At 40.1% G+C, this 25,378-nt stretch overlaps 1 protein-coding gene across 1 annotated transcript in view; it reads right to left on the minus strand.

The window, feature by feature from the left end:
• Positions 1-25,378, minus strand: part of FMN2 (formin 2) — a 378,063-nt gene that overhangs the window by 245,609 nt on the left and 107,076 nt on the right. The window contains exons 5-6 of the mRNA XM_053607776.1: positions 4,433-6,186; positions 2,468-2,612 (exon numbers count right to left, since the gene is read on the minus strand). Coding sequence (XP_053463751.1) covers positions 2,468-2,612; positions 4,433-6,186 — 1,899 coding nt within the window. The remainder of the gene's footprint in view (positions 1-2,467; positions 2,613-4,432; positions 6,187-25,378) is intronic.

The following is a 25,378-nucleotide window of genomic DNA, read 5'->3' on the forward strand; positions in this document are numbered from 1 at the left end:
CTTTTATCTCCCCAAAAACAAACCTGAAGTGCAGAGCTAAGTATCAAACCCCAGGTGGAACAGTTACTGAACAAGCTGATCAGAAGTCATGATGGGGTCTGTTCCATAAACCCACTTTGAAGTTGAAGGTCAAAGGTAGCGTCACCATGGATAAGTGCAAATGACCACATGGGTAAAGTCCCTAGCCTTAATGACAGAGGGACAGAGGGAGTTGATGATGTTGAGGTGATGCTCCACACAGATGCTCTGTTGATATGCAAACATGCCACCTCGTGCCAACTCATTTCATTCAGAATTTTGAGGAGTTAGACACAAATCATATTTCAGTAAAATCATATTTCACAAATCATACAAGCTGAATATTATGTCAAATAGAACATAGAATCCTCAGTGTCGGGCAACTGGGAGACATCTGCTTTATCTGTAGTCCCTTAGAGGAGAAAAAATAAAAAGGTAGGTTGCTGAGAGCTGAGAAAGGCATGGATTGATTTCCAGAATAAGTAGGTAGTCTCTGGACAAGAGATGTCCCATGCCTGTTTTTCAAGTGACAAATCTGGCTGCCTGACCCTCCTTGATGTCTGTACTCTCCACGCATATACCTTGCCCAGACAGCTGCTCCATCCCTTATACAATCTTTGAGAAGAGCTATAATGACTCAGCCTCAGGGTATTATAACTCAAATATACCATGGAAAAGATTTTTAAAAAATTTATCTCTGCAGAAAAAAATGTAGTTCTCTGTCTACCTTCAATCCTCTTAACATTGTCACCTTGGACTTACTAATTATTTATTACACAAATGATTTTCTGGTGTTTAATCACTGCTGGGCCTATTGACTGATATTGAAAAAGTCCTCCTCCCTCAGCCATCTGGTTTGTTAAGTTAACAAATATTTATTGAGTGCCCACCATGGGCCAGGCCCTGTCTCATCTATTATAGTTACTCATCTACGGTCACCAGCAACCAGCTGCAATGTGAAAAATGGTCCTGAAAAATTCAACTGCATGAAGTTTAGGTTTGTATTATTCTGAGATTGATGAAATGCCTAGGTTGTGGCAGCCCAGCCAGCCCACCCAGCCCACTATGGGTTCCAGGGGTCTACTGTCCCGTACTAATCCATCTCTTCCTGGCCGTATTGGGCAGTGTCCATCCAGTGGGAGTTGTCTGCTTTGAAGTAAGTATCAAAGGGAACAACTCTGCATCATGTGCCTAGCTACAGCACTGAGGTCACAGGCAAAAATTCAAGGAATGACCCCATTACTTGGCACTTACCTGAGCAGACTGGGCCAGGGGAACACTGGAGACACTGGCCTCATTTTCTCCTCCTCTCCTCCCAAGACCCAGGTGTTTGCCATTCCTCTGCCTCTATGGACTCTTTCCTACCACCTTGTGAAAGTTAGTAAGTGTAGCCACTCCCCATTTCAGGGTAAAAGATGGGCACCAATAGTAATTTCTTCTATCTGGAGCTCATTAGTGGGGTTTTACTATACCTTCCTGAATGATAGCCTTGAACAATTTCTAACAACATCCTTTTATTATCAAGTCCAATGGATACATCAATTGAAAAATGTTGCTTGGAAATGTTTTCTCTTGAAATGCACCAGGCTTACTTTTTTCTGAATTAAGTGTTACAGATTAAATCAAAGATCTAACATGGAATGGAGAAGTTAGAAAAGGATATGAGATTTCCTTCCATATGTCAAGTACAGAGTGACTAGCTGGATTCTACCAGCATGCACTTCAGTTATAATGCAACAAAATACCAAACACGTTATCAGTTACTAAGAATGGAACTTCTTGCTTATATTTCTTTGCTCACTCCTTCCTTTCTTCCCATCCATACTTGCACTCAGGTGGACTTGAATCAAGTAAAAATTTATTTGCAGACAACTAGCTCTGGAAAGAAGCAATGACTGAGATTTTGGAAATATGTATTATGAAGTTACAAATAAAAGAGAGCATTATCACTTGAGGTAGATGATTACAAGTTGTTCTACACGAACTAGTCGTATTTAACCATGTGTTCTAAAATTCTTTTTTTTTTTTTTTTTTTTTTTGAGATAGAGTCTCACCATGTCACCCTCAGTAGAGTGCCATGGCATCACAGCTCACAGCAACCTCAAACTCTTGGGCTCAAGCGATTCTCGTTTCAGACTACCAAGCAGTTGGGACCACAGATGCCCGCCACAATGCCCAGCTACTTTTTTTGTTGCAGTTGTCATTGTTGGTTAGCTGGCCCCGTCCGGGCTCGAACCTGCCACCTTTGGTATATGTGGCTGGTGCTGTAACCACTGTGCTACAGGCACCGAGCCATGTTGAGCCGTGTTCTAAAATTCTAACCTGTGCTATCCGTGTGTGGTCTGCAGAGGTTTAAGCAGCCCAGAAACTCTTCAGGGGTTTTCTCTAATGAAAGTTTACACTAATGCCAGAAATACTGTCCAAATGCAGAAAGCACAAGAATACTCACTTGTTTAGCCTTCGTTTTTGAGATAGTATCAGAAATGGGTTTCTTTCTCTCCTTTACATCAGTTTTAGAAAATAATTCCTCCAATTCATGACAATCTATGGATGGCTCTTCAATTTTTTCCCAAATAAGTGAAGGACTGGAGTCTCTAAAATTAAGCAAAGGAACCATGAAAGGGCCATCCGACTACACTCCATTAGGGCAAACATAAACATAAAGGAGGCATGAATGAGGGGAGAGAAAAGGGAGACAGATAAAGAGGAAAACATATCTTTTCTCTTTACGATGAACATTTGTTTTATTAACCTAATGAGAACATTAAAATGCAATCTGTATATGGAGAGTGAAACCTTTGCCTAGGAATAATTTTCAGGAATTCTTAGCTATCAAGTCACTGTACAAAAAATATAAAAAGAAACCCTACCTCAGGATTGACTGTGAAGGCAAGAAATGCTTGATATCACAAAATCCCAACTTGCTTTATTAAGCTGGTAGTTTATCATGGAAAAAAAATATGCATTTCCATGATAGCATCCTCCCCCCCAACACGTCACCTAATACCACCTACAAAGGGTAAAGGCATTTTTAGAAGAGCAAAGGAACAATAAAGAAAGAACTCCGGATTATGTATCTGTATTCAGGGCACAGTTCAAAATCATTTATCAGCATATAAGTGAGATGGAAATAATACAGAGTATGAGATGCAAACTCCAAAGTAGTCAGGATATGTAGATTCTTGTCCCCTGATATGATTTAGTGAAGATAAAATTAATATACAAAATAAAATTAGCCTGGGAAATACCTTGTTTCTAAATGCATGCCACATCACACAAAGAAAATTCAAGGAATCATGAAAACTTAGAACAAAAATGGCCAGTGAGGTTTCAAGTACATTTTTCCCTCCCACCAGCACATCCCACAACACTGTCTCAGTGTGGGGAATGCAGACTATGGACTAGGTGTGGAGAAATAATACGCCACTAGAGTGACTGTTGGAATGTTGTTTTTGTTCTGTTCATACAGAGTCTCGTTCTGTTGCCAGGCTGGAGCACAGTGACACGACCACAGCTCACTGCAGCCGCCAACTCCTGGGCTCAAGTGATCCTCTTGCCTCAGCCTCCCAAGTAAGCTGGAACTACAGGCGTGTACCATTGCCTCCTAAAAAGTATTCTTTTATGGGGATCATTACACAGTATGCTTTTATGACTTCACATTATGTCCAAAGTCATCTACAGAGGTACCATGAAATTCTCAGAACTAAATTGTCTCACTCCTGGGATGTGGATGTATATTTTCATGTAGACAGCATGCTTCTGAAGACCACAAGATGGAACAGCGAGGCAAAGCTGGGCCTTTAAAGCAGCGGTTCTCAACTTGTGGGTTGCGACCCCTTTGTAACAATGAAAATACATGGCAGCATTAGGAAAGTTGAAAACCACTTCTTTAAAGGATGTACACTACATCGTCAGCAGTCAATCTCCTATGAGGTTTTATATTTTTAAGCTGTTTGTCAGAAATAGGAATTTAAGTAGTAAAAGCAAAGAGGAGATTCTCATATGGAAAATAATCTAACTAACGCTGTCTCTCTGCACCTGTGTTCTCACCTGTGTTCTGTGAGAATATAAACATACTTTCAATTAGATTTGGATATGAGTAAACTCTTACAACTCGGTAACAGAGCATGCATGCTAAGAAAAATAATCCATCTATCTTTAAGATATATGTCAATAACTTTACAGATGGGTATACGCATATCTTATACATCGATACACGTGCCATTTTCTTTACCCCTTTGAAGAAAAGCCCAAAACCTTAAATAGAAAATTGCTTCACATTGATGTAAAAAAATCTACAGACAAGTTTTAGACTTGTACTTTAAAAAATACAGTCGTTTTCCCAAGAGTTTTAAGGTAAAATTCTCCCCTCGTACTGACAAACTGTGCAAAGACGAGCTCGTTCTCATGTTACCTTTTACTGTGCAGTTGAATTCTTGTCCAGTAAAGGGGTTTCATTGGGCAGCAAGGCTCTATTGGCTGCTTCCGAGTCCCTTTGTCCTGATTCATCCCTAGTCCAAACAAGCCAGATGTCAACGGAGGAGGAAGAAATCCACACACCTGTGGTGTCGATAAAGTGCTACTGCCAACTTGTGGGGGGAATGGAGGACCTGATCCAGGAAGCAGAGGGGGTGGCGGGGGTGCGGGGACTCCTGCCCCAGGTGGAAGAGGAGGGAGAGGGGAACCTGGAGCAGGCGGAATCCCCACACCTGGCAGAGGAGGGGGAGGAGGTATACCCACTCCGGGTAGAGGTGGGGGAGGAGGTATTCCTGTTCCTGGGAGAGGGGGAGGAGGAGGTATTCCCATACCAGGAAGAGGAGGTGGAGGGGGTATCCCCATACCAGGAAGAGGTGGGGGAGGGGGTATCCCCATACCAGGAAGAGGTGGGGGAGGGGGTATCCCCATACCAGGAAGAGGTGGAGGAGGGGGTATCCCCATACCAGGAAGAGGTGGGGGAGGGGGTATCCCCATACCAGGAAGAGGAGGTGGAGGGGGTATCCCCATACCAGGAAGAGGTGGGGCAGGAGGTATTCCTGTTCCTGGGAGGGGAGGAGGAGGGGGTACTCCCACTCCTGGAAGAGGGGGAGGAGGAGGTATCCCGGTACCAGGAAGAGGAGGAGGAGGGGGTATTCCCACACAAGGAAGAGGAGGGGCAGGGGGTATCCCAGTACTAGGAAGAGGAGGAGAGGGAGGAGGTATTCCTGTTCCTGGGAGAGGAGGGGGAGGGGGTATTCCCACTCCTGGAAGAGGGGGAGGAGGAGGTATCCCGGTACCAGGAAGAGGAGGAGGAAGGGGTATTCCCACACAAGGAAGAGGAGGGGCAGGGGGTACTCCTACACTGGGAAGAGGAGGAGCAGGGGGTATTCCTTCTCCAAGAAGGGGAGGTGGAGGGGGTGGCAGCATGTCTATGCCCAGCCGAGGAGGAGGTGGGGGGATGGCTGCACTGGGCAGAATAGGCACAGTCATGCCAGGGAGAGGGGTAGGTGGGGGGGTCACCATGCCCAGGCGAGGCATGGAGCTGGAGGACTCTGTGCAAGGCAGCGGTGGTGGGGACAGGATGTCACAGCTGTTTTCAGGGGAAGAGAAAACAGAGTGTTCATGGCTGGTTTCAAACTCAGTACGAAGAGAAGGATGGGACGGCTGTGACCCAGGCTGTCCTTGACCATCAGACCACAGAAGGGATGAAGGTGGTGGAGGCTGTGAGATGCTCTGTATGGACTGATGGGCATCGAGCTGGACTGATATTCTCCTTGGAGACACAATCAAAGAGATCTCTGAACAGAACTTTGTCTGAGGTCCAGAAGGTGAGGACGGAAGAGCTGACTCTCCATTTTCAGCCCCAGGTGGGCAGGGAGCACCATCCCACAGTGCACTCACAGAAGGTAGTGTCAGTATCCCGCCCTCTTCCGTTGGGGAAGTCTGTATTGATTTTGCCTGTAAAGTCCTTTGATGCCGAACATCATTTTCTCCTAACCTGAGAGCTTCAAGACGGACATCTTCTGAATGTGTCACTCCATTCTCAACGTCTCGATGGCCACTGGCCACCTCCATGTCCATGGCAGGGTACTGCTTCTCCAATTCAGCTATTTTGGTCCTCAAGTCCTCAATGGTCTGCTCCAGCTGCTGAATTACAGTTGCCTGCCCCTCAGACTTCCCATCAGAAACTTCCTGGGGGGGTGAGGGGCAACAAAAATAGGCACAGTGAAACATGCAATAAGGAAATATCCAAATATCAAAAACTTAAGCCAAATCCTATTTGTTTGTAGCAATATTTCCAGAAAGATCCCTCCGCAGAAATACACTATTAATGTTTCCATGTGTCCCATCTTTTCCCCTGGATTTCAATGACTTCATTGAGGACAAGTAGACCACTGAGAACAGGGAAGAAAATTCTTGGTGATGAACAAGTTTATTTCCAAGACAAGTATCTCTCTTTCCTGCCTAGTGACATTTGCTATTAGGATGTTCCTTACCACTGAACCCAGTCTCCAATAAGAATATGTGAAATATTTTTGACCTCTACACAGGCCTGTGACTTATAAGCACTTGCCATACCATTTATATATATCGTGTTTTCTAAAATTTTAATATCTTACCCAAGGCATTTCAATAAGTGATAATTAATGTCCTCTACAACTTATAAAGACAGTTGATAACAATTGTGTCAAGGTATTGGTCACTCTCACATCTAAGTTGTATCTTCCTTTTCCAAGACACATAATCAACTAGGGTATCATTTTAAAAAAATGTTTTGGAAAGAAAGAAGGGGAAAGCCCTATAGAAAAATTACATACAAATAAAAGATAAAAAAGGAGAGAGAGAAGAAGGAGGAAGGGGTAAATAAAAAGGAAGAAGAACAGGAAAAGTTAAAGGGAGAAGAGAAGGGATCACCAGCCCCAGCCAGGTGAAAACTACAATGTCGGATAATTGCTCGCATGGGTGTGGATTTGCTCACTCGAGGCTGGAAAGAAAGACAAAGAGAGAGACAGACAGTTCTCATGCTGAGAATTATTTCCTCACAGCATTTAAGGGCTTTTCAAAGATGATCCCAGCAGAGACCACAGTGAAGAACTACAGGTCAATGTGCATGCACACCTTCACCACATGGAGGCAGGAGCTTGTACTCTAAACCTGACTTTCCATATTGTGAAAGAATAATGAAGAGGTAACATAAAGATGATACTATATATAAAAATAAACTCTTATTGTGCTTGCTATGACTAAACTCTGGATCCAAGAAAAGTCTTCGCAAAGTAAAAAATAAGCATTTTCTTTATTCTTTATTAAATCTAAAACAGACATCCAACCCATTTACAGTGGAAAAAAATGCAGATGGACAATACAGAAATAGGTATTTACTATAAATGAAGTATTTTTGGTACCATGATATATGTGATAAAAATCTTCAGAGTTGGGATGGTGCCTGTGGCTCAAAGGAGTAGGGTGCTGGCCCCATATGCCGGAGGTGCTGGGTTCAAATCCAGCCCCGGCCAAAAAAACAAAAAAAGTCTTCAGAGTTAGTTCCCTCCACCCCATGGAGGAAGAGGTGACATAAAATTTAATGGTCTTAATTCTAACTCCTGTTTTTCCTCCATCCTGCAAACTATATTTTACGCTTCATGAGACTTGCCAAAGACCAACTGTGATATTTGTTGAGAGTTGAAGAAAACTAAATCAAGTAGACCCTACTGTGAAACTAAAAAAGAAAATAATTTACTTTTAAAATAATAAGGAAATGTAACATACTTCAAATTGTTCAGCAAACTTTTGAGAGGTACTTTTATGTAAGTATAGGTATTCATATAAATGTATATAAACACACACCCTATTTAAATCACTATTTTTTATCAATATCTACACAAGAGATTCAAGTATTGTAATTGCACAATTTAGAAAATCATGTCATATATCTAAGTAGTCTGTGGTAACAAAAAATAATAATAAACAATTTTAACATGCTATTTGGCCATTCCTCTTCATTTCACTCTCCAGTTAGGATGCTAGTAAGTACAAAAACAAATGTCAAAAACCAGTACCCTAATTTATCCTAATAAAAGTACAAATTATTCAATACTTATGTTATAGTAGATTAGTAAAATACATAGATTATTTTCATTTTTCCAACATACTCTTAAAAGTGATGTTGATTCATTAATAAGTATGTTTCACATTATCCTACCTAGTACCTAACTAGGGTTTTCATTTTTCCACTGATGATCATGTTAAAAGGTTAGCTGATGAACAGCATGTAAGAAGTAGATTCTGGAAGAGTTTTTCAATGCTTAGGTTGTAAATGTTATTACATAGGCCAGTTCCTTTTCCACATAGATTTGAATATAATGAAAACAGCATAAAAATGAAAGGACACTTAGCAAAACACACACACACAGAAAAGTGAATTTAATTCATATGGCCTAGAATAGTAGCAACTATTACACCTCTTCCTACATGAATTTCCAGCCCCACATTTATAGACGAGCTTGTCCAACACAGCACCCAAAGCTAATGATAACAGACATCATACATAGTACACATACTAGCGACTATGAAGATGCCTGGGATATTTTTAACCTTCCTAATTTACACAGCCAGGAAGACAAAGGTAAAAGGAGACTCTCTTACACATGACAATTGGTACAAGAAAAAGATCTAAGGGGAATCCACTTAAGAATTTTTTGGCCGTTACTTTGGATTGGCACTCCCAACCTCCACCCACCCCTGTTCCTATTTATAGGAGTAGAAAGGAAAACTACATTTACAGACTCCCTTGCAGCTAGGTCGATCCAATTAAATATAGCCACGTGTAAGATTGAGTAAAGTGGAATGAGGTTTGATAACCATATTCCTGTGTCACCAATTCAGATATGAAAACTTAGAGGTTCTGAAACATTACTAATCATCAGGCAAATGCAAATTAAAACCAAAGTGAGATACCACCTTACCCCAGTCATGGTGGCCATTATTAAAAAGCCAGAAAACAGGGTGGCTCCTGTGGCTCAGTGAGTAGGGTGTCAGCCGGCCCCATATACCAAGGGTGGCGAGTTCAAACCCAACCCCGGCCAAACTGCAACAACAACAAACAAAAATAGCCAGGCGTTGTGGTGGGCACCTGTAGTCCCAGCTACTCTGGAGGCTGAGGCAAGAGAATCGCCTAAGCCCAAGAGCTGGAGGTTGCTGTGAGCTGCGACGCCACAGCACTCTACTGAGGGTGACATAGTGAGACTCTTTCTCTTAAAAAAAAAAAAAAGTCAAAAAACAATAGATGGTGCAGATGTAGTGAACAGGGAACATTTTTACAATGTTGGTGAAAATGTAAATTACTACAACCTCTATGGAAGACAGTATGGAAATTTCTTAAAGAACTAAGAGTAGATCCACCATTCAATCCAGCAATCCTACTACTGGGTAGGTACTCAGAGGAAAAGAATTGTATCAAAAAGACATCTGCCTTTATGTGTTTATGGCAGCATAGTTCACAATTGCAAAGATACAGAATCAATCTAGGTGCCCAGCAACCAATGAGTGGATACAGAACATGTATACCATGGAACACTACTGAGCCACAAAAAGGATGGAATAATGCCTTTTGCAGCAACTTGGATGGAATTGGAGATGGTTATCCTAAGTGAAGCAATGTAGGAATGGAAAACCAAACACTGCATGTAAACAGTGTGAAAACCAAACACTCCTCCTAAGTAGGAGCTAGCTACAGGTTAACAGGGGTATACACAGTGGTACAATGGACACTGGAAACTTAGAAGGGGGATGCTGTGAAGGGGTGATAGGAAAAAAAAACTACCTATTTGGTACAATGTACACTATTCAGGTGATGGGTCCACTAAAACTCCAGGCATCACTTCAACACAATTCACCTAGGTATTCATTCATTCACCAATTCACAAAATCTCCTTGTACTCCTAAATCTATCAAAATTAAAAAATATATTTTTCGAAACTTAGAGATTCTCTTGAGTAACATTCCAATAGTCACACTCCATTTCTAAGGGTGGCCTCAAAAGTTTTAATCTCTCCTGGTAGATCAGTTGTATATGACTCCTTTGCAAAACTTTAGCTTAAAAACAGATCCTTTAAACTTTTTAAACTTTCCTTTAAAATGCCTAATTTTATGTATCATAATTAACCCTTTTGTTTAATATACCTAGCATAGTTTCTGATTCCTGCAAAAAATCCTGACTGACATATGTATCAGATACTAGTATTTCAGAATAAATTACAGGAAAAAAGTTTCTCTTTTTCCTTAAAAATTTTTTTATCAGATATGGCAAGCATGCACAAATTCTAAGAACTAAAATTACATTCAGTGTTAATTTTCTAACGAAAGTACACGGTGCCATAATAAGTGACATCATAGCATCTTTGACGAAAAGATGGCCCTTTGTTGTAATCAATTACTATGTATGTGATGCAAGTTTTCCACCATCACCTTCCCTGACTTGAAGAAATCCTACAACTTCTGCAAGGTTAACAATTTCACCTTGCCTTGTAGTAGCATCGTGTGGTCTAAAACGTCCAAAAATCATTAATAAACTGACTCTGCCAAAACAAAAGCATGATGAGTTCAGAGGGGAGGGATTTGGGGTTGGATCTGATTTTATAAGCCATCAATTTCTTAGTGTGTATTTGTTGTATACTTTATTTTTTAAAACAATGGTAATTGGGAGCATTTAGGTAATAAAAAGTTGAGATAACCAGGAAGGGACATACTTCATAAGTTTCAAAGGTTTTCAAATGTCAGATACAATAAGAACTAGAAGTAAGAAATGGCAGAGAAAATAGTGATAAGAAGACAAAATTCCAGAGCTGAATATTTTAATAAATACAGCAAGGCTAGCCTTGGATGCCAGGAAAGTGGCAGAGTCAAAGAATTCATGAAGATGCTAATAAAACAGACTGCAAAGACAAAAGTCTGAATTTGTATGGAAGGAACTTTTTTATACAGATCATTTTTATAGGGAACATAGAAGAAAAGGGCAAGAGACTATCTGCTTCTTACATTACACGTCCACTACAGAGAGAACAAAAAACCGATGGCCAGAATCTTCATTACCTCTATGGCCTATTTTGACCTGCACCATAAAATCCTGGCGCTGAATCAATGTTACAATCATCTTTTTCCATTCCAGAGAAGCAGAGCAATTAAGCTCATCTCAAACCTTAACTGACTGGCCTATAAAAAAGGCCGGCCATCCACTCTTACAGAGTAGCCAAATGTATGTAGGATTTGGGGTTCTGAATTTAGCTAAGAGTCTTCAAAGAATCTTATCAAGCCTTCCTTATCCAGGCTATCAGTCAGACTGGCTATCAGTCAAGGGCCAGCTGGCTCGCAGTGAGTACCAATTCATAACGTCAGCTGAGACGTTTTCTGTAGAGCTCTCTAGTCAGTGCTGTAGAGCACTGCTTGTCAGTAAGGGCTGATTCCTAATATGGGTTACATTCTTTTTGTTCAGGGATTTATAAAAAAATTTACATCATAAATATTAGCCATTATCAAGAGGAAAAAAAAAAAAGGTAGTATATTCTCCAGCCATTTAAGCAAACATCCTACTCTCAGACCCGGGCTGAGTGGAATGAAGATCTGCAGGGCCCACCCACTGACAAAACCCAGATTTAATCTCTAGGAGGCTGCCAGGCGCTCTGTTGTCCACAGAAAGCCCTCAAGTTAGGAGTCTGCTCCCCTGTGTCCAGTGCCTGGAACTTAATCTTCCATCTCTTCAGGGTACAGCTGGAGGGAGGCCTATCAGATTCTCAAAGGACTTGACAATGGAGAAATGCACTTTTCATTATCTTTAGATTTCTACACTTTTCCAAAAGACTCTCAGCATTTCCAGTAATTGTGCAACAGTTTACCCAATGCCAATAGGGCTTTTTGTATTAAAAATTTAGATGAATACTTTTTAAAAGGAGAAAAAGAAAACATTGATCTTGACAATTGTGTACGGAACCTATAGAATGGGTGCATCCTTATAAATGGAGAGACAATACATCTATTTTCAGTTAGACAATAAGTAATATACATCCTTCATGTACCAAAATACTGATGTATCATGTATTTAAAATATTGTTTCAAAATGCCCCTAAATCATTATAAGTGATAGAGGCTGCCATCCACTTTGGCTCAACAATTATAAACAATAAGGCAGCCAAAATTCTTTCATTCCTGTATAATCTTATATGTGGGTGGTGATGGTTAGTTCTTATAAATTGTTTGAACATTTGCATATCACAAAATACAAGTTTCCATTAAAAAATGAAATGTTCACCCCAAATATTTTTCCAAATACAAGATTATCTGATTCCCAGAAAAAGAAAACAGGACTGTACCATTAAGGTTACGACTGTCAAAAAGGGAGCCAAGATACACTCAAGTAAAGCTTTGCTGAAAAGTTAATTTGCTCATCTTTGAAACTTTTATTATGTAAGCAGGATACTTTCATGGCCTAGCATATAAAAAAACGCTTAAGTATGTTAACACTGTAATAACTTATTTGTGAATTTTAATAAGAGATATGTAATTCATTTTCTAGTATACACAGAGTTTCAAGTTCTGCTACATTCTAAGGCAACATTACTAACAAGTTTGGACATCTCTAGACATTGTAAAGTAGGAATCCTATTCTTCACAAAAGCTTATGGATTCTCTGCTTGTTATGTTCTAAATTCTCATTCTAAAGTTTTGGCACAAACCAATGGCATTCCAGATCTACCATAAGATCTTCTTCAATAATGAAACAGATAATGACTTACAGAAATTTCAATATTTTGGACTTGGAATGGATAGGACAAATCTCTTCCAATTCCCTCGTTGAAGAAGGAGACATGTGAAATCACAGATTGGCTGTATTGCTTTTACCATCTCTTTAATATAGTAGCTGCTATGTTGATGGGAAGGCTAAAGTAATCATCGTTAGTGAATAATCATAAGGGAAGCAATAAACATTTGGGAAAAGGGATTAAAAAAAAAAAAAGGACAATAAACAGCCAAGGAAACCTGCCATTTTTGTTCTGTCTGATGTCTTCAGAAACTTCTCTCCAGTTATTTGAGGTAGGGTTGTGGCAAGGGTCTGGGCCATACTGTAAAGCAATCTATCCCTTAATTGTCTCAAATAGTGCAAGGAAGGAAAACACTAGTTTTACTTCCCTTTAATGATCTATGGATATAAAGTACAGATCCAGCTTTTCACTTCCTAACTACCTTCCTTGCATTAACACCCAACTATTCTCAAATGTCATAAAAAGGAAAGGAAAAGTAAGAAAAAAGAGAAGAAATCTTCCTAAAGAAGAAATCTTGAAGAAAATCAAATGTAGTGGATAATGAATATTATTAACCTGAATGGTATGGCTGCCTTTTGACACTGCTGTTCTCATAAAAATTACTTTTTTTTTTAGTACTTCTGATGCTCTACTATGGCCAAATGCTATACCTCCGGCCTTTACAAAGAATCTAATACTATTAACCACTTCCCTTACTACTACTTTTTTTTTTTTGAGACAAAGTCTTACTCTATTGCTCAGGCTCTGAGCCTAGCTCACGGTAACCTCAAATTTCTAAGTTCTAGTGACCCTCCTGCCTTAGCCTCCCAAGTAGCTCCAACTACAATACCCAGCTAAGTTTTTCTATTATTAGTAGAGATAAGAGGTCAACTCACTCTTGCTCAGGCTGGTCTCAAACTCCTGAGCTCAAGGGATCCTCCCACCTCGGCCTACCAGACTGCTGGGATTACAGCCCCAGCCCCTCCCCTTCCTTCTTAAAACCCTCTCTTCTCTTGGCTTCTATCGTTTTATACCTTTTCTCTCCATTTCTTTTTCTCTGCTCCTGTCCGTGGATTCTTTGGAGTGGAGACTTTGCCCCAGGTCCAGACTCTTCCAGGCACTAGGAGAGCTCATCAATGTTACATTTCAGTCTCTGATTTTTATACTGATAATTAAATTTTTTCTCTCTCATCAGTGCTTCCCTTCCATACTGTGACTACTTAGCTATCACTGCTATTTGATTGCCCTCTCCCTGTCTTAGTTTTAAAATGCATCGGAGGGTTGGGGGCGGTGGCTCATGTCTCTGATCCTAGCACTCTGGGAGGTGAAAGCTTGAGCTCATGAGTTCGAGACCAGCCTGAGCAAAAGCAAGACCCCATCTCTACTAAAAAGTAGTAAAACGGAGGCAAAAGGATCACTTGAGCCTGAGTTGGAGGTTACTGTGAACTATGATGCCACGGCACTCTACCCAGGGTGACAGCTTGAGACTCTGTCTCAAAAAAAGAAAAATAAATAAAAATAAATAAATAAATAAATAAAATGCCTCAGAGGGTATAAGGAAAACCCAAACCAAAGTACTTTTGCTATTCTTTCAACAATCAATAGCAAAGACTTCTATGACTCCAGTCACCAAACTATGCGGGGAGTTCTTCCTACTAGCAACCAATCAACTAATGGCACAGCAGCCACTAGTTGGATGTCCTCTAATTCAAATCAATTCTGACACTATCTACCTGAATATAGCATCAGATCCTACAGGTTAAGGGTCCTGTCCCCAAGACTAGTTTCGCTTCATATATTAGTTCCAAATCCAGGCTTCTAAAAAACTGCTGACAACTGTCAATAAATTGGGGTTCCCACCATTCCCTTCCTGGATACCATTAATTTGTAACAGCAGCTCATAGAGGGTAAAGGATATCACAAAGACTACAGTCAAAGAGTTGGACATGGCAAGGTGTTGTGGGAGGGGTACAGAACTTCCCTGCACTGGGCAGGGGGGAGGGGGGCTACCCCCCAGGAACCTCCACATGTTTGGCTACCTGAAAGCTCTCTGAACCCTATCCTGTTGAGTTTTTATGGAGTCTTCATTATGTAGGCATGGTTGGTTAAATCATTGGCCATTGGCGATCGACTTAAACTTTAGCCCCTCAACCCTCCTGGGGCTTGCCAGGGAAAGCTCAAAGTCAGGTAATGATTCCCTAAACCTTGTCTCCTCATGGCACTTCTCTGCTCAAAAACTTGTGGCTCCTAACTGCTGAGCATAAGACATTTTACATTTCTCCACTTGAATCTTCAATGGCCTGTAAAATGGGGAAATATTACCCAACCCTGCCTTCTGCAAAGCAGGGTTGCAAGATTCAATAAGATGGAGCCAATTCCTATTATCCACAATAGTTTTGTTCTAGAGAGTCAATGTGAACACTTGCTTTAGTGAATATCGAACCATTAGTTCTAGAAAAAGACACACGGTTAGAATCGTGCTAGACCTTGGTCACATCTGTGTCAACTGATCCTATACATATAATCTTTTTAAAATGTATGTTCCTGCTGAAAGACATCTGATTTAGTATACAGTGTTAACAGACTAATGGTGATGAGATCGCCAGCAGTACTTTCACTCACGGCTGAAAGAAGTCGATCTGACACGTGTTTTCTCCGGAAAATACATTGCAGGTATCTCATACTTAGGAAACCACACAGCACGGGAGCCTATGCTTAGTGGCCATTTCCAACAAATCACCAAGAGAAAGCACAAAAAATGTGAAAAGCATGGCACAAAATAGACCCACAAAAAGGACATTTGTTTATAGCATGAGAGTTTAAGGCAGGAGGCCGAGCTTGGTCCTGTGCAACCTCACCTAGGGACTTTGCACAGGGAGTGACTCGGTTTTCTTGCCACTCTGTGCAAATGTGCAAGAGATCAGGAAAGCCCCACCTGGATGATATTTACGGGTCACAAATAATTTTAAGGAGTAGATGAGTTTGCAAATACAGAGTCCATAAAAAATGAGGAAGCATATTATGAAAGCAACTTTCAAAACTGCAGCACAGTGTATGGCCCAGATATAACGATAGTAATAAAAATAACAGCACACGTTTTGAGTGCTAGGAGCTCTTCAAAGCACTTTACATAAACGAATGCGTTTCAAGTCTATGAAACTCCTTAAGAATTATCATTATGCCCATTTTATAGATAAGGAAACTAAGGCAGAGTCAAGTGTTTTTCCTACTTTTTTACAAACATTCTCTCCTTGATCTAACTCTAGCCAGCTCCTCTGAGCTTGATCTTAAGGAGGCCTCAATCTTGGCCTGCAAAGGCTTAAACAAATGCGAACATAGTTTCTAACAGCTCAAGGCTGTATCCCTAAGATAACCCCAGTTCCCTTAAAGTGGCTGTTTGAGAAAATTCTAGGCCATCAAAACATTTTACTATTTCAACAAACACCTGAGGTCAGGAGCCCTGTGTCAGAGAATTGGGAGCAGGATAGAATCCTAACTTTGACAATGGCCAGTTGACACACACAGCTGGCCTAATCTCATGCACACTGACAAGCTCTTTGCCACTGTTCCCTCCTCTAACTCTCCTGAGCCTCTGTTCGCCTTCCTCCTACTCCTTCATTCTCCTCTAAAAATGCTGTCACCTCTGTTCAAATCAAAGTTGACTGCAGTTCATGCTGGAGTCTTCCCCCTAGTGCAACACTTACTACTGATATAAAAATCTGTCCTTACCATTTTAACTCGTGTCTGACTTTATCTTTGACAGTTCCCCAGTTAAAAGGGGAATAACTGGGATTTGTGCCCAGGCAAACTTGTCCAAAGCTCAGATCCTCAACCACTATGGGATGAACAGAAGCAGATTTTCTACCACTCCCTAAATGCACCCTCTGCTCTAGTCATTAGTCATGAGGTCTCCCACAAACTTATTCATCACACATATTTCGGGCTCCCCCAGAATACCTGGTACTGTGTTAGCAACAGTCTAGGAGGCGAGCATAATTCAACAATTCATGGAATAGGGACATCAGAAGGGTAAGGGTGGTATTGTGGTATTACAGAACTTAAAGTAATGGGAGAGTTGTTGAGATATCTCTAAATTGAGGCTTCTCAGGTCAAGTATCTAGGAGGAAGTCGAGTTTAGAGGACTTTAGATTAAGAAATAGGAATTAAGTAGATTTTTTTTAAAAAAGGAATTAGAATGCACAAGAAACACATCTATCAGTACAGATTGGAAGGCTCCTAAGCCTTTCAGAAAATGAGGGCATTTTTAAGCCAAACATGTAGGAAATGGTGAGGCTAAAGTCACAGGGTGGCCAAGGTAAAAACTCCATAGGTCAAACTCAGCGTCTAAATTTTCTCTCAAATGTTATGAGCAGTCACTGAATGAGTTTAAGCAGATTTTAGACATAAGCAAATTTGGATTTTAGAAAGATAACTCTGGAGGTACTGTAGAGGAGAGATTAGAAGGGATTAAGACTGGAAGTAGAGAGACCTGTGGGGGGAACATTGCAGTAATCCAGGTAAGACTGGGCTCTAGGCTGAGATGCTGTCAGGCTGCAGGCAGAGGAGGCCAAGGAGACGGGACAGCAGAGCTGGTCTCTGTAGGAGGAGTAAACTAAGCTCCCTCTCACATCACCTGGACTGCTGTGCTATTCCACAGTTCCTCCTCCTCAATGTCATGTTCACTTCTACTGCTATACCTCATTCTATCTTCCAATCAATTGCTCTTCTTCCTCTCACCTGTCCAAACTAAGGGTTTGACCCAAGCTTCACCTTCCCTATAAACCTGCCCTAATTACAGTGTCTCAACAACTCTCCCATTCCTGTAAGTTCTGTAATACCAGCATACACTAAATATCCTGGCAGAATTATATTTTAAAAATTGTGTCATGTATACGGAAGAGATTTATCCCTCCCTAACTTAACTGTCTGCTTCTTCATGCCCACGATTTTATCTTACAATTAATTCTTTCCATTTCCTTCAATGTCTACCACAAATTTCTTGCACACAGTAGGTCAGCAGACATTCAATAAAGAATAAGAGTCCTCTATAAGCAAAGAACTTTTATCAGCTCCTTTATCCCTTTAGATCAGCTGCGTGAACTATTTGCCTTTTTCCACAGGCCATTAATAACAGTGTACAGCACAAACTAGTCTTGAACCATCTAAAACTCAGTGGAGCACAGGAATAACTTCATTTCACCTCCAAGGCCTATGACCCCAGAGAAAAACAATCTGTGATCTCCAATTCTTTCTTCACGTTCTCATCTCAAATTCTAACTACTTTCCAGATGTTAACTGGATTTATTCTTAAAACTGATAGAAGGATTTCTTTTCATTATTTCTAGAGCTAAAATGTTTACAATTTTCTCTAACTTCCTTGGAATTGTCACAAAATAAAAATGTCCTTTGCAGAAAAAAATCCTCCCCGCCATAGTAAGCATCTTACCAAATGTTACCGATTTTCATGTTGGCACCCCGACAAGGGTAATCTTGCTTCTCCTCCCTTCCCAACCATCTCTTACTTATCTTTTCCGGACTAGTTTAGTCAATATATTTTTTGGTCAAAGCATTTATGGAGCACCTAAGAGGGATTAGACGCTGAGAGACTTCAAGGATGACTAACCGGTGGTTAGAGACCCCAGGGATCTTTCTCCCTCTCTCCCCAAAGCGCTACTTTTCTTACTCTGCTTCATGTTTTAGCTGTCCATGTCTCCTGGCCAGTGTTGTTTATTGGTTTCTAATTGCCTAGTAAATTCATATCACCTTTTGCCTTAAGTTAAGGAGGACTTCATGTTAAACAATGATTTTTTTCAACCCTTTTATGTATCTATAATATATTCCACCCAATTCAAATCTCTTCTTGTTTCTGTGAGTCTCTATCCTAATGTGTCCTCAGAATTAATTTCAGCCCACACTTCTCTTTTGATCTGAATAACGCTGCTTCTTTACTCTTCAAACTTTCCTACGCCGAGACAGTTGTAATCCCTCCAGCAACATCAACTAGGCTGCCCTGTCACTCATGTTCATTTCTTAGTTTGTTCCTAAAAATGTTTCTGAAATGAATAAGTGGTACTGGCTGGTCATTGTATAAAGAACAGCATAACAGATACCACAAGAATATCCAATGAAAAAAATATTTAATCTTCAGATAAATTGGCAGCTGAATTGGGCATTGAGGAGACCCCTAGAGCTGATCAGAGCAGACCATTTTTCTAACACTGGAGACTTTATTTACATATAGACTGTACAATATATGAGGGAAGAGAATACTGATTTTGTACAATCTCTATTACTAAGCCCTTTGTAAAAGATGTAGCCACTGATAATTAATAAATACTTTAACGTGCAGAGACCCAACTTTCACTTTCTACCCAAAGCTGGAATTTTTAAAGACCCACACTGTATTTTGTTTACCTTTCAACTAGTTCATTTACATTAGAAAGATGTCAAGGGTTTTAGAAAAAGACTTTGAAAAAAGGTTATATAAAACTCCAATAGCAAAAACATAAGTTTAAAACTGGGTGCACACCAGGTAGAGCGTGTTTCCGTAAACCAATCCTTAATTTAGAGACAAGTGTTTTTAATTAAAATAATTAGCATCGAGCTCTATATGTACTAAAGCAGATAAAAGGATTTACAGGTTAGTATTTCAAATGCCAAAAGATTAAAAAAAAAAATTTAGATACAGCAGATTTTCATTTGAAATTAAAATAATCAATTAGTGAGGTCTAAAAAAATGTAGTTTTGTTTTCAAAACTCCTAATTCCATAGGGTCATCAATGAAAGCATTCAAGGAGTAGCTATGGCCCTTTCTTTTCGTAGGATTGCCAGCTGTCTTTGCCTTAAGCATTAGACTCTCTGGCAACACCAGCCTTTGACTCCTCTGAGCTCAGAAGAGCCTTTATGAGTCATATGTTTTTTCTAGGGATATTGAGATCTTAGAATTATTAACTACAGGGAGAAAGTAAAAGTCAAAACTCATTCAATAAATTCCACTGCACTCAGATTGAGAGAACAGGTGCCTGAACACACATCTGAAGAAAAACTTAGAGGACGCTTTCCAGCACTGCTGCCTGCCTCTGACTAAGCAGTTGGGGGATCTCCCATTGCGACCACAGAGTAACACAGGCGGCACTGGAGGGACCAGAAAACCTCTTTTGTTCATCCTGCAAACAGAGCAAACTGGCTGAAAGCTTCTGGTTTCCTTCTGCTGTGGTAATTAACAGAGATACAGAGCTGCCATCTAGTGACTCAAAAGGAAAAGGCAAGGTGATTTACATGAAAATTAGACTGTGAACTTCTGCTAAAAGGAACAAAGCATTCAAGTTAGTATGTACTGAAATTAACACAATTTAGGACAAATGTATAGGTAAACTAGTATACCTATGAGCCTCTATAATGTACCTTTACATCTCTCATAAATGGTAAAGTTTAAATACAATAGAATAACTTTCAAGTTAAAATGATGATCTGGGCATGAGACTGTACTAAATAGCCATAAGGTGATTATGAACGTAAAACCATAAGTGTTTATCATTAAAGAGGCATAAAATCAAACAGACTATACTCCAATCCTGGCTCAACACTTTATCAAATTTGTGAACTTAGACAAGTTACTTTTAATACCTATAAACATTTTCTTTATAGTTAAATGTGGATTACACTAGTCACTTTGAATGATTAGCATAAGGATTGCATAAGGTAAGTCAGTAAAGGAATGCCTATGCAATAGGCTGGTAATAAATTCTAGTTCTTTGTATCCCTCTATAGACAATTACTTTTTGGTTCTTATAAAATATACTCATATCATTTAAGAAAAGAACCACCCTACAAAATAAACTTTCAGGAGGCACAGCAAGATGGCTGAGGAGAAAGCTCCAGAGCTTGTCCCTCTGAATGAACACCTCGTTTAACAAGTGCCCACACAACCAAGCATCTTTGGAAGAATCCCAAATCAAGTTAGCGATCGTACTACCCAGTTTTAACTGACATTGAGGAAAGAAGCACAGAAGAGGGCAGAACGGACAGTCCTGCAGCGCCTGTGCCACCCCTCCCTCATCTCCTGGCCATGCTATGCTGGTGCACTGGGGAGAGAGAAGCTGTGTGCCGTGGGGAGGGGGAGTGAAGTCATTACACGGCCTTCTGTTAAAACTCAGGGCCACTCTGGCACAGGGACAGAAAGCACAGGGTAGAATTGTGTTACTGCCCATGGACGGAGAATTTAGACCAGCCCAGCTAGAGGAAAATTCTCCACCCTGAAGCCTGAGTACTCGCTAGCCCCACCACCAGTAAAGACCAGTCTGGTGCCTAGACTAAATGTGTAAGGCATTTAGGCCACAAGGGTTGCAGTCCTTGGGCAATTCCTGTGGCTGTGCTGGCTTAGAGCCAATGGACTGAGGTGCATGTGACCTGTGAGACACCAGCAGTGAACCAGCCAGTGCCTGTGTCACCCCTCCCCCAACCACAGGCAAAGTGGCTCAGGGAGAGTCTTTTACTTGAGGGAGGGAAAGTGAAAAGATCAAAGGACTTTGTTTTGCAACTCGGGTACCATCTCGGCCACAGGAAAATAAAATACCAAGCAGACTCCTGAGGTCCTTGAGCCCAGGCCTTAGTTCATGGAAGGTATTTCTGAACCACCCTGGGCCACAAGGAAACATGCTCCCTTGAAGGGTAGCCCTGGTTGGATTCATCATCTGCTAAGTCAGATGAATAAACTCTGAATAAATATCAGACGCGGCGCCTGTGGCTCAAAGGAGTGGGGTGCTGGCCGCATGCACTGGAGGTAGCAGGTTCAAACCCAGCCCCGGCCAAAAACTGCAAAAAATAAACATCAGAAGTAGCCAGGAAAAAAGCCATCACTGGCTTTGGGTAAGATTAGGCTAGTTTCAGGTGTGACTGGGTGCTGGTAGCCATGCAGAGAGTACCCACATCACTTCTCCCTCAATTCTAGCAGCCCAGCATAGAGAGTGAGAGACTTTGCCTGGTAATCCAGGGAATTCTCTTGTCTCTTACGAAGGTGGTCCACCAGAAATATGTAAGAGTCACAGTATTACTGGACTTGGGGCACCCTCAGTGCTGATAAACCAGCAGTGACCAGAGACTTGGACCACAACACTCAATCCCATTTGAGAATGTGGAAAGCCTTCACAAAAAGGATGGATTCAAACAAGCTCAGACTGTGAAGACTAAAATAAAGACCTAACTCTTCAAAGCCCAGACATCGATGAATATCCACAAGCATCAAGAACAGCCAGGAGACATGACCTCACCAAATGAGCTAAAGAAGGTGCTAGTGACCAACCCAGAGGGATAGAAAGGGGTGACCTTTTAAATAAATAACTCAAAACACCTGTCCTGAAGATGCTCAGTGAACTTCAGGACAACATAGAGAAAAAATTCCAAAGCCTATCAGAGATATTTAACAAAGTCTGAAATAATAATAATAACAATAATAATAATCAGAAATTCTAAAGCTAAAGAAATTGTCAGAGCCTCTCAAACAGCAGAACTGACCAGAAAGAAGAATCTGTGTGCTTGAAGACAGTCTATTTGAAAATGCATAGTCAGATAAGAAAAAAGAAAAAAAGATTGAAGTACACCTACAAGATATAGGAAATAGAACAAATCTAAGAATGATTGACCTTAAAGGAGATAGAGGGAAACTGCAGTAGGAAGTTTATTCAAAGACATTATAACAGAGAACTTTCCAAGCCTAGAGAAAGATAACAATATTCAGGTATAAGAAGGTCACACTACACCAAGCAGATTAGCCCAAATGAGGCTACCTCAAAGCAATTAATAATCAAGCTCCCAAAAGGCACGGATAAACAAAAGATTCCTAAAGCAGTGGTTCTCAACCTGCGGGTTGCAACCCACAGGAACTGTATTAAAGGTCGCAGCATTAGAAAGGTCGTGAACCACTGTCCTAAAGGAAGCAGGAAGAAAAAAAAACCATGTGTCTGGCAGCAGACTTCTCAATGGAAACCTTACAGGCCAGGAGAGAGGGGCATGACTTACTCGAAGTGCTGAAGAAAGAAAGCCTTGACCTAGGAATATAATATCCTGCACAGGCATCTGTATTCTTCAAAGATAAAGGAGAAATAAAGACTTTCTCAAACAAAACCTGGAGGGATTTCATTAACACCAGACCTCTCCTACAAGAAATTCTAAAAGGAATTCTTCAATCCAGGAAAAAAAAATAAAGAATATTAACGTACAATAAGAAATATTCTGAAGGTATACAACTTCCTGGTAACAGTATGGGCACAAATACAGAATATTCTCTTACTATAATGGCATAATTGTAGTGTACAAACCACTTGTATCTTCAGTAGGAAGACTAAAAGGGAAATCTAACAAAAAAATAACTTTTGAGAGATAAATAATATAAAAAGATATGGATGAAACAAAAAAAGTTTAAAAAGTTAGGGGGTTGGAATTAAAGGGGAAATTTTTTGTTAGATTTCTCTTTTGCACATTTGTTTGTAAGAAGAATTGTCATATACAAAATAATCGGTTATAAAATGTTTCTTGCAAGTCTTATGGCCATAAATACACAGAAAATGAAAAACAAGAAGTTAAAACACTACCAGAGAAAATCACTTTTAAAAGGAAGTCGGGAAGGAAGGAAGGACCACAAAAAAGCAGAAATCAAATAACAACATGGCAGTAGCATGTCCTTACTTACCAGTAATAACATTGAATATAGATGGACTAAATTCCCCAATCAAAAGACAGAGTTACGGAATAGATTAAAAAAAAAAAAGCCAACAATGTTGTCTGGAAGAAACAATTTACCTCCAAAGACATACCTAGACTTAAAATTAAGGGATGGAAGAAGATATTCCATGCAAATGTAAACCAAAAAAGAGGAGTAGCTATACTTTCATCAGATAAAAGAGATTTTGAGACAAAATCTATAAAAAGAGAAAAAAGAGGTCATTATACAAAGGTTTGAATTCAGCCAGAGGATATAACAATTTTAATATATGCACCCCACACTGGAGCACCCAGACAAATGTTATCAGAACTAAAGAGAGAGACAGACCCAGTACAATAATTGCCAGTGACCTCAACATCTCACTTCCAGCATTGGACAGATCATTGAAACAGCAAATCAATAGTGAAACATTGGACTTAATATGCACTACAGACCAAATAGACCTAAGACATATTTACAGAACATTTCAACTAACACCTGCAGAATTCACATTCTCCTCAGCTCACAGATCCTTCTCAAGGATAGACCATATGATAAACCACAAAACAAGTCTCAAAAAATTTCAGAAAAACTAAAATCATACTAAGTACTTCCTTTGACCACAATGGAATAAAACCAGAAATCAGTAACAAGAGGAACATTGGAAAGATACAAACACAGAGAAGGTAAAAAATATGCTCCTGAATAATGAGATTAAGATGGAAATTTTAAAATGTCTTGACATGAATTAATATAAAACAAAAATACAACATCAAAACCTATGAGATACAGTAAAAGCAGAAAGAGAAAAGTTCGTAACCATTAGTGCCTGCATCAACGGAGTAGAAGAGCTTCAATAAACAACTTAATGATGCATCTCAAAGAACTAGAAGGACAAGAGCTAACCAAACCCAAAGTCAGAATTAAAGAAATAAATTCAGAACAGAAACAAATGAAACTGGAACCAAAAACAAAATAAAATAAAATAAGAAAATAAATCAATGAAACAAAAAGTATTCTGGAAAGATAAACAAAATAGACATGCCTTTAGCAAGACTAAAAAAAAAAGACCCAAGTAAATATCAGAGATGAAAATGGAGACATATGAGGTCTGACAATTAAGTTTGCAAATGCATCCTAGAAAAAGTGTTACATACTTTATTGCTGAACATCACTGTGGTCACCTTCAAAGTACTGCCCCTGGGAAGCTATGAACTAATGCCACTACCTAGTCCACCCATCAAAGCAATTTAGGAACTCTTTTTCTAGAATGGCCATCAGAACTATGGTTGTATTGCACTTAATGTCTTGAATGTCATCAAAATGTCTTCCTTTCAATATTTCTTTCATCTTCAGGTAAAGAAAAAAGTCATAGGGAGGGAGATCAGGTAATTAGGGAGGGTGTTCCACAAAAGTTACTTGTTTACCGGCCAAAAACTTCCTCACAAGCAGTGCCATGATTCAAGAACCTTGCACTACTGGGGAAAAGTTCAGGGCCTTTTCACCTTTTCAATGCAAGATTTTCAGCATTTCCAAATAGTAAACTTGGTTAACTGTCCAGCTGGTACAAATTCATAATAAATAATCACTCTGATATGAAAAAAGGTTAGCGATAAAATTTTAAATCTTAATTTGGACTGATGGGCATTTTGGTCTTGGGGAACTGGCTGACTTCCATAGTGTACTTTGATGCTTTGTTTCACGGTTGTATTGGTACACCCATGTTTCACCACCAGTGATGACATGGCCCAAAAACATCATCCTGCCTCTCCAAAAGGTCTGGGCAAACTTTGACTCTCTTTTGCTTTTGCTCATAGGTGACTCCTTTGGGACCATTTTTGCAAACCATCTTTTCCGTGCTAAGATTTCCACTTAAGATGTTCCTGTTTGT

The sequence above is a fragment of the Nycticebus coucang genome, chromosome 10, assembly GCF_027406575.1.
Source record: "Nycticebus coucang isolate mNycCou1 chromosome 10, mNycCou1.pri, whole genome shotgun sequence".
Classification (NCBI taxonomy): domain Eukaryota; kingdom Metazoa; phylum Chordata; class Mammalia; order Primates; family Lorisidae; genus Nycticebus; species Nycticebus coucang.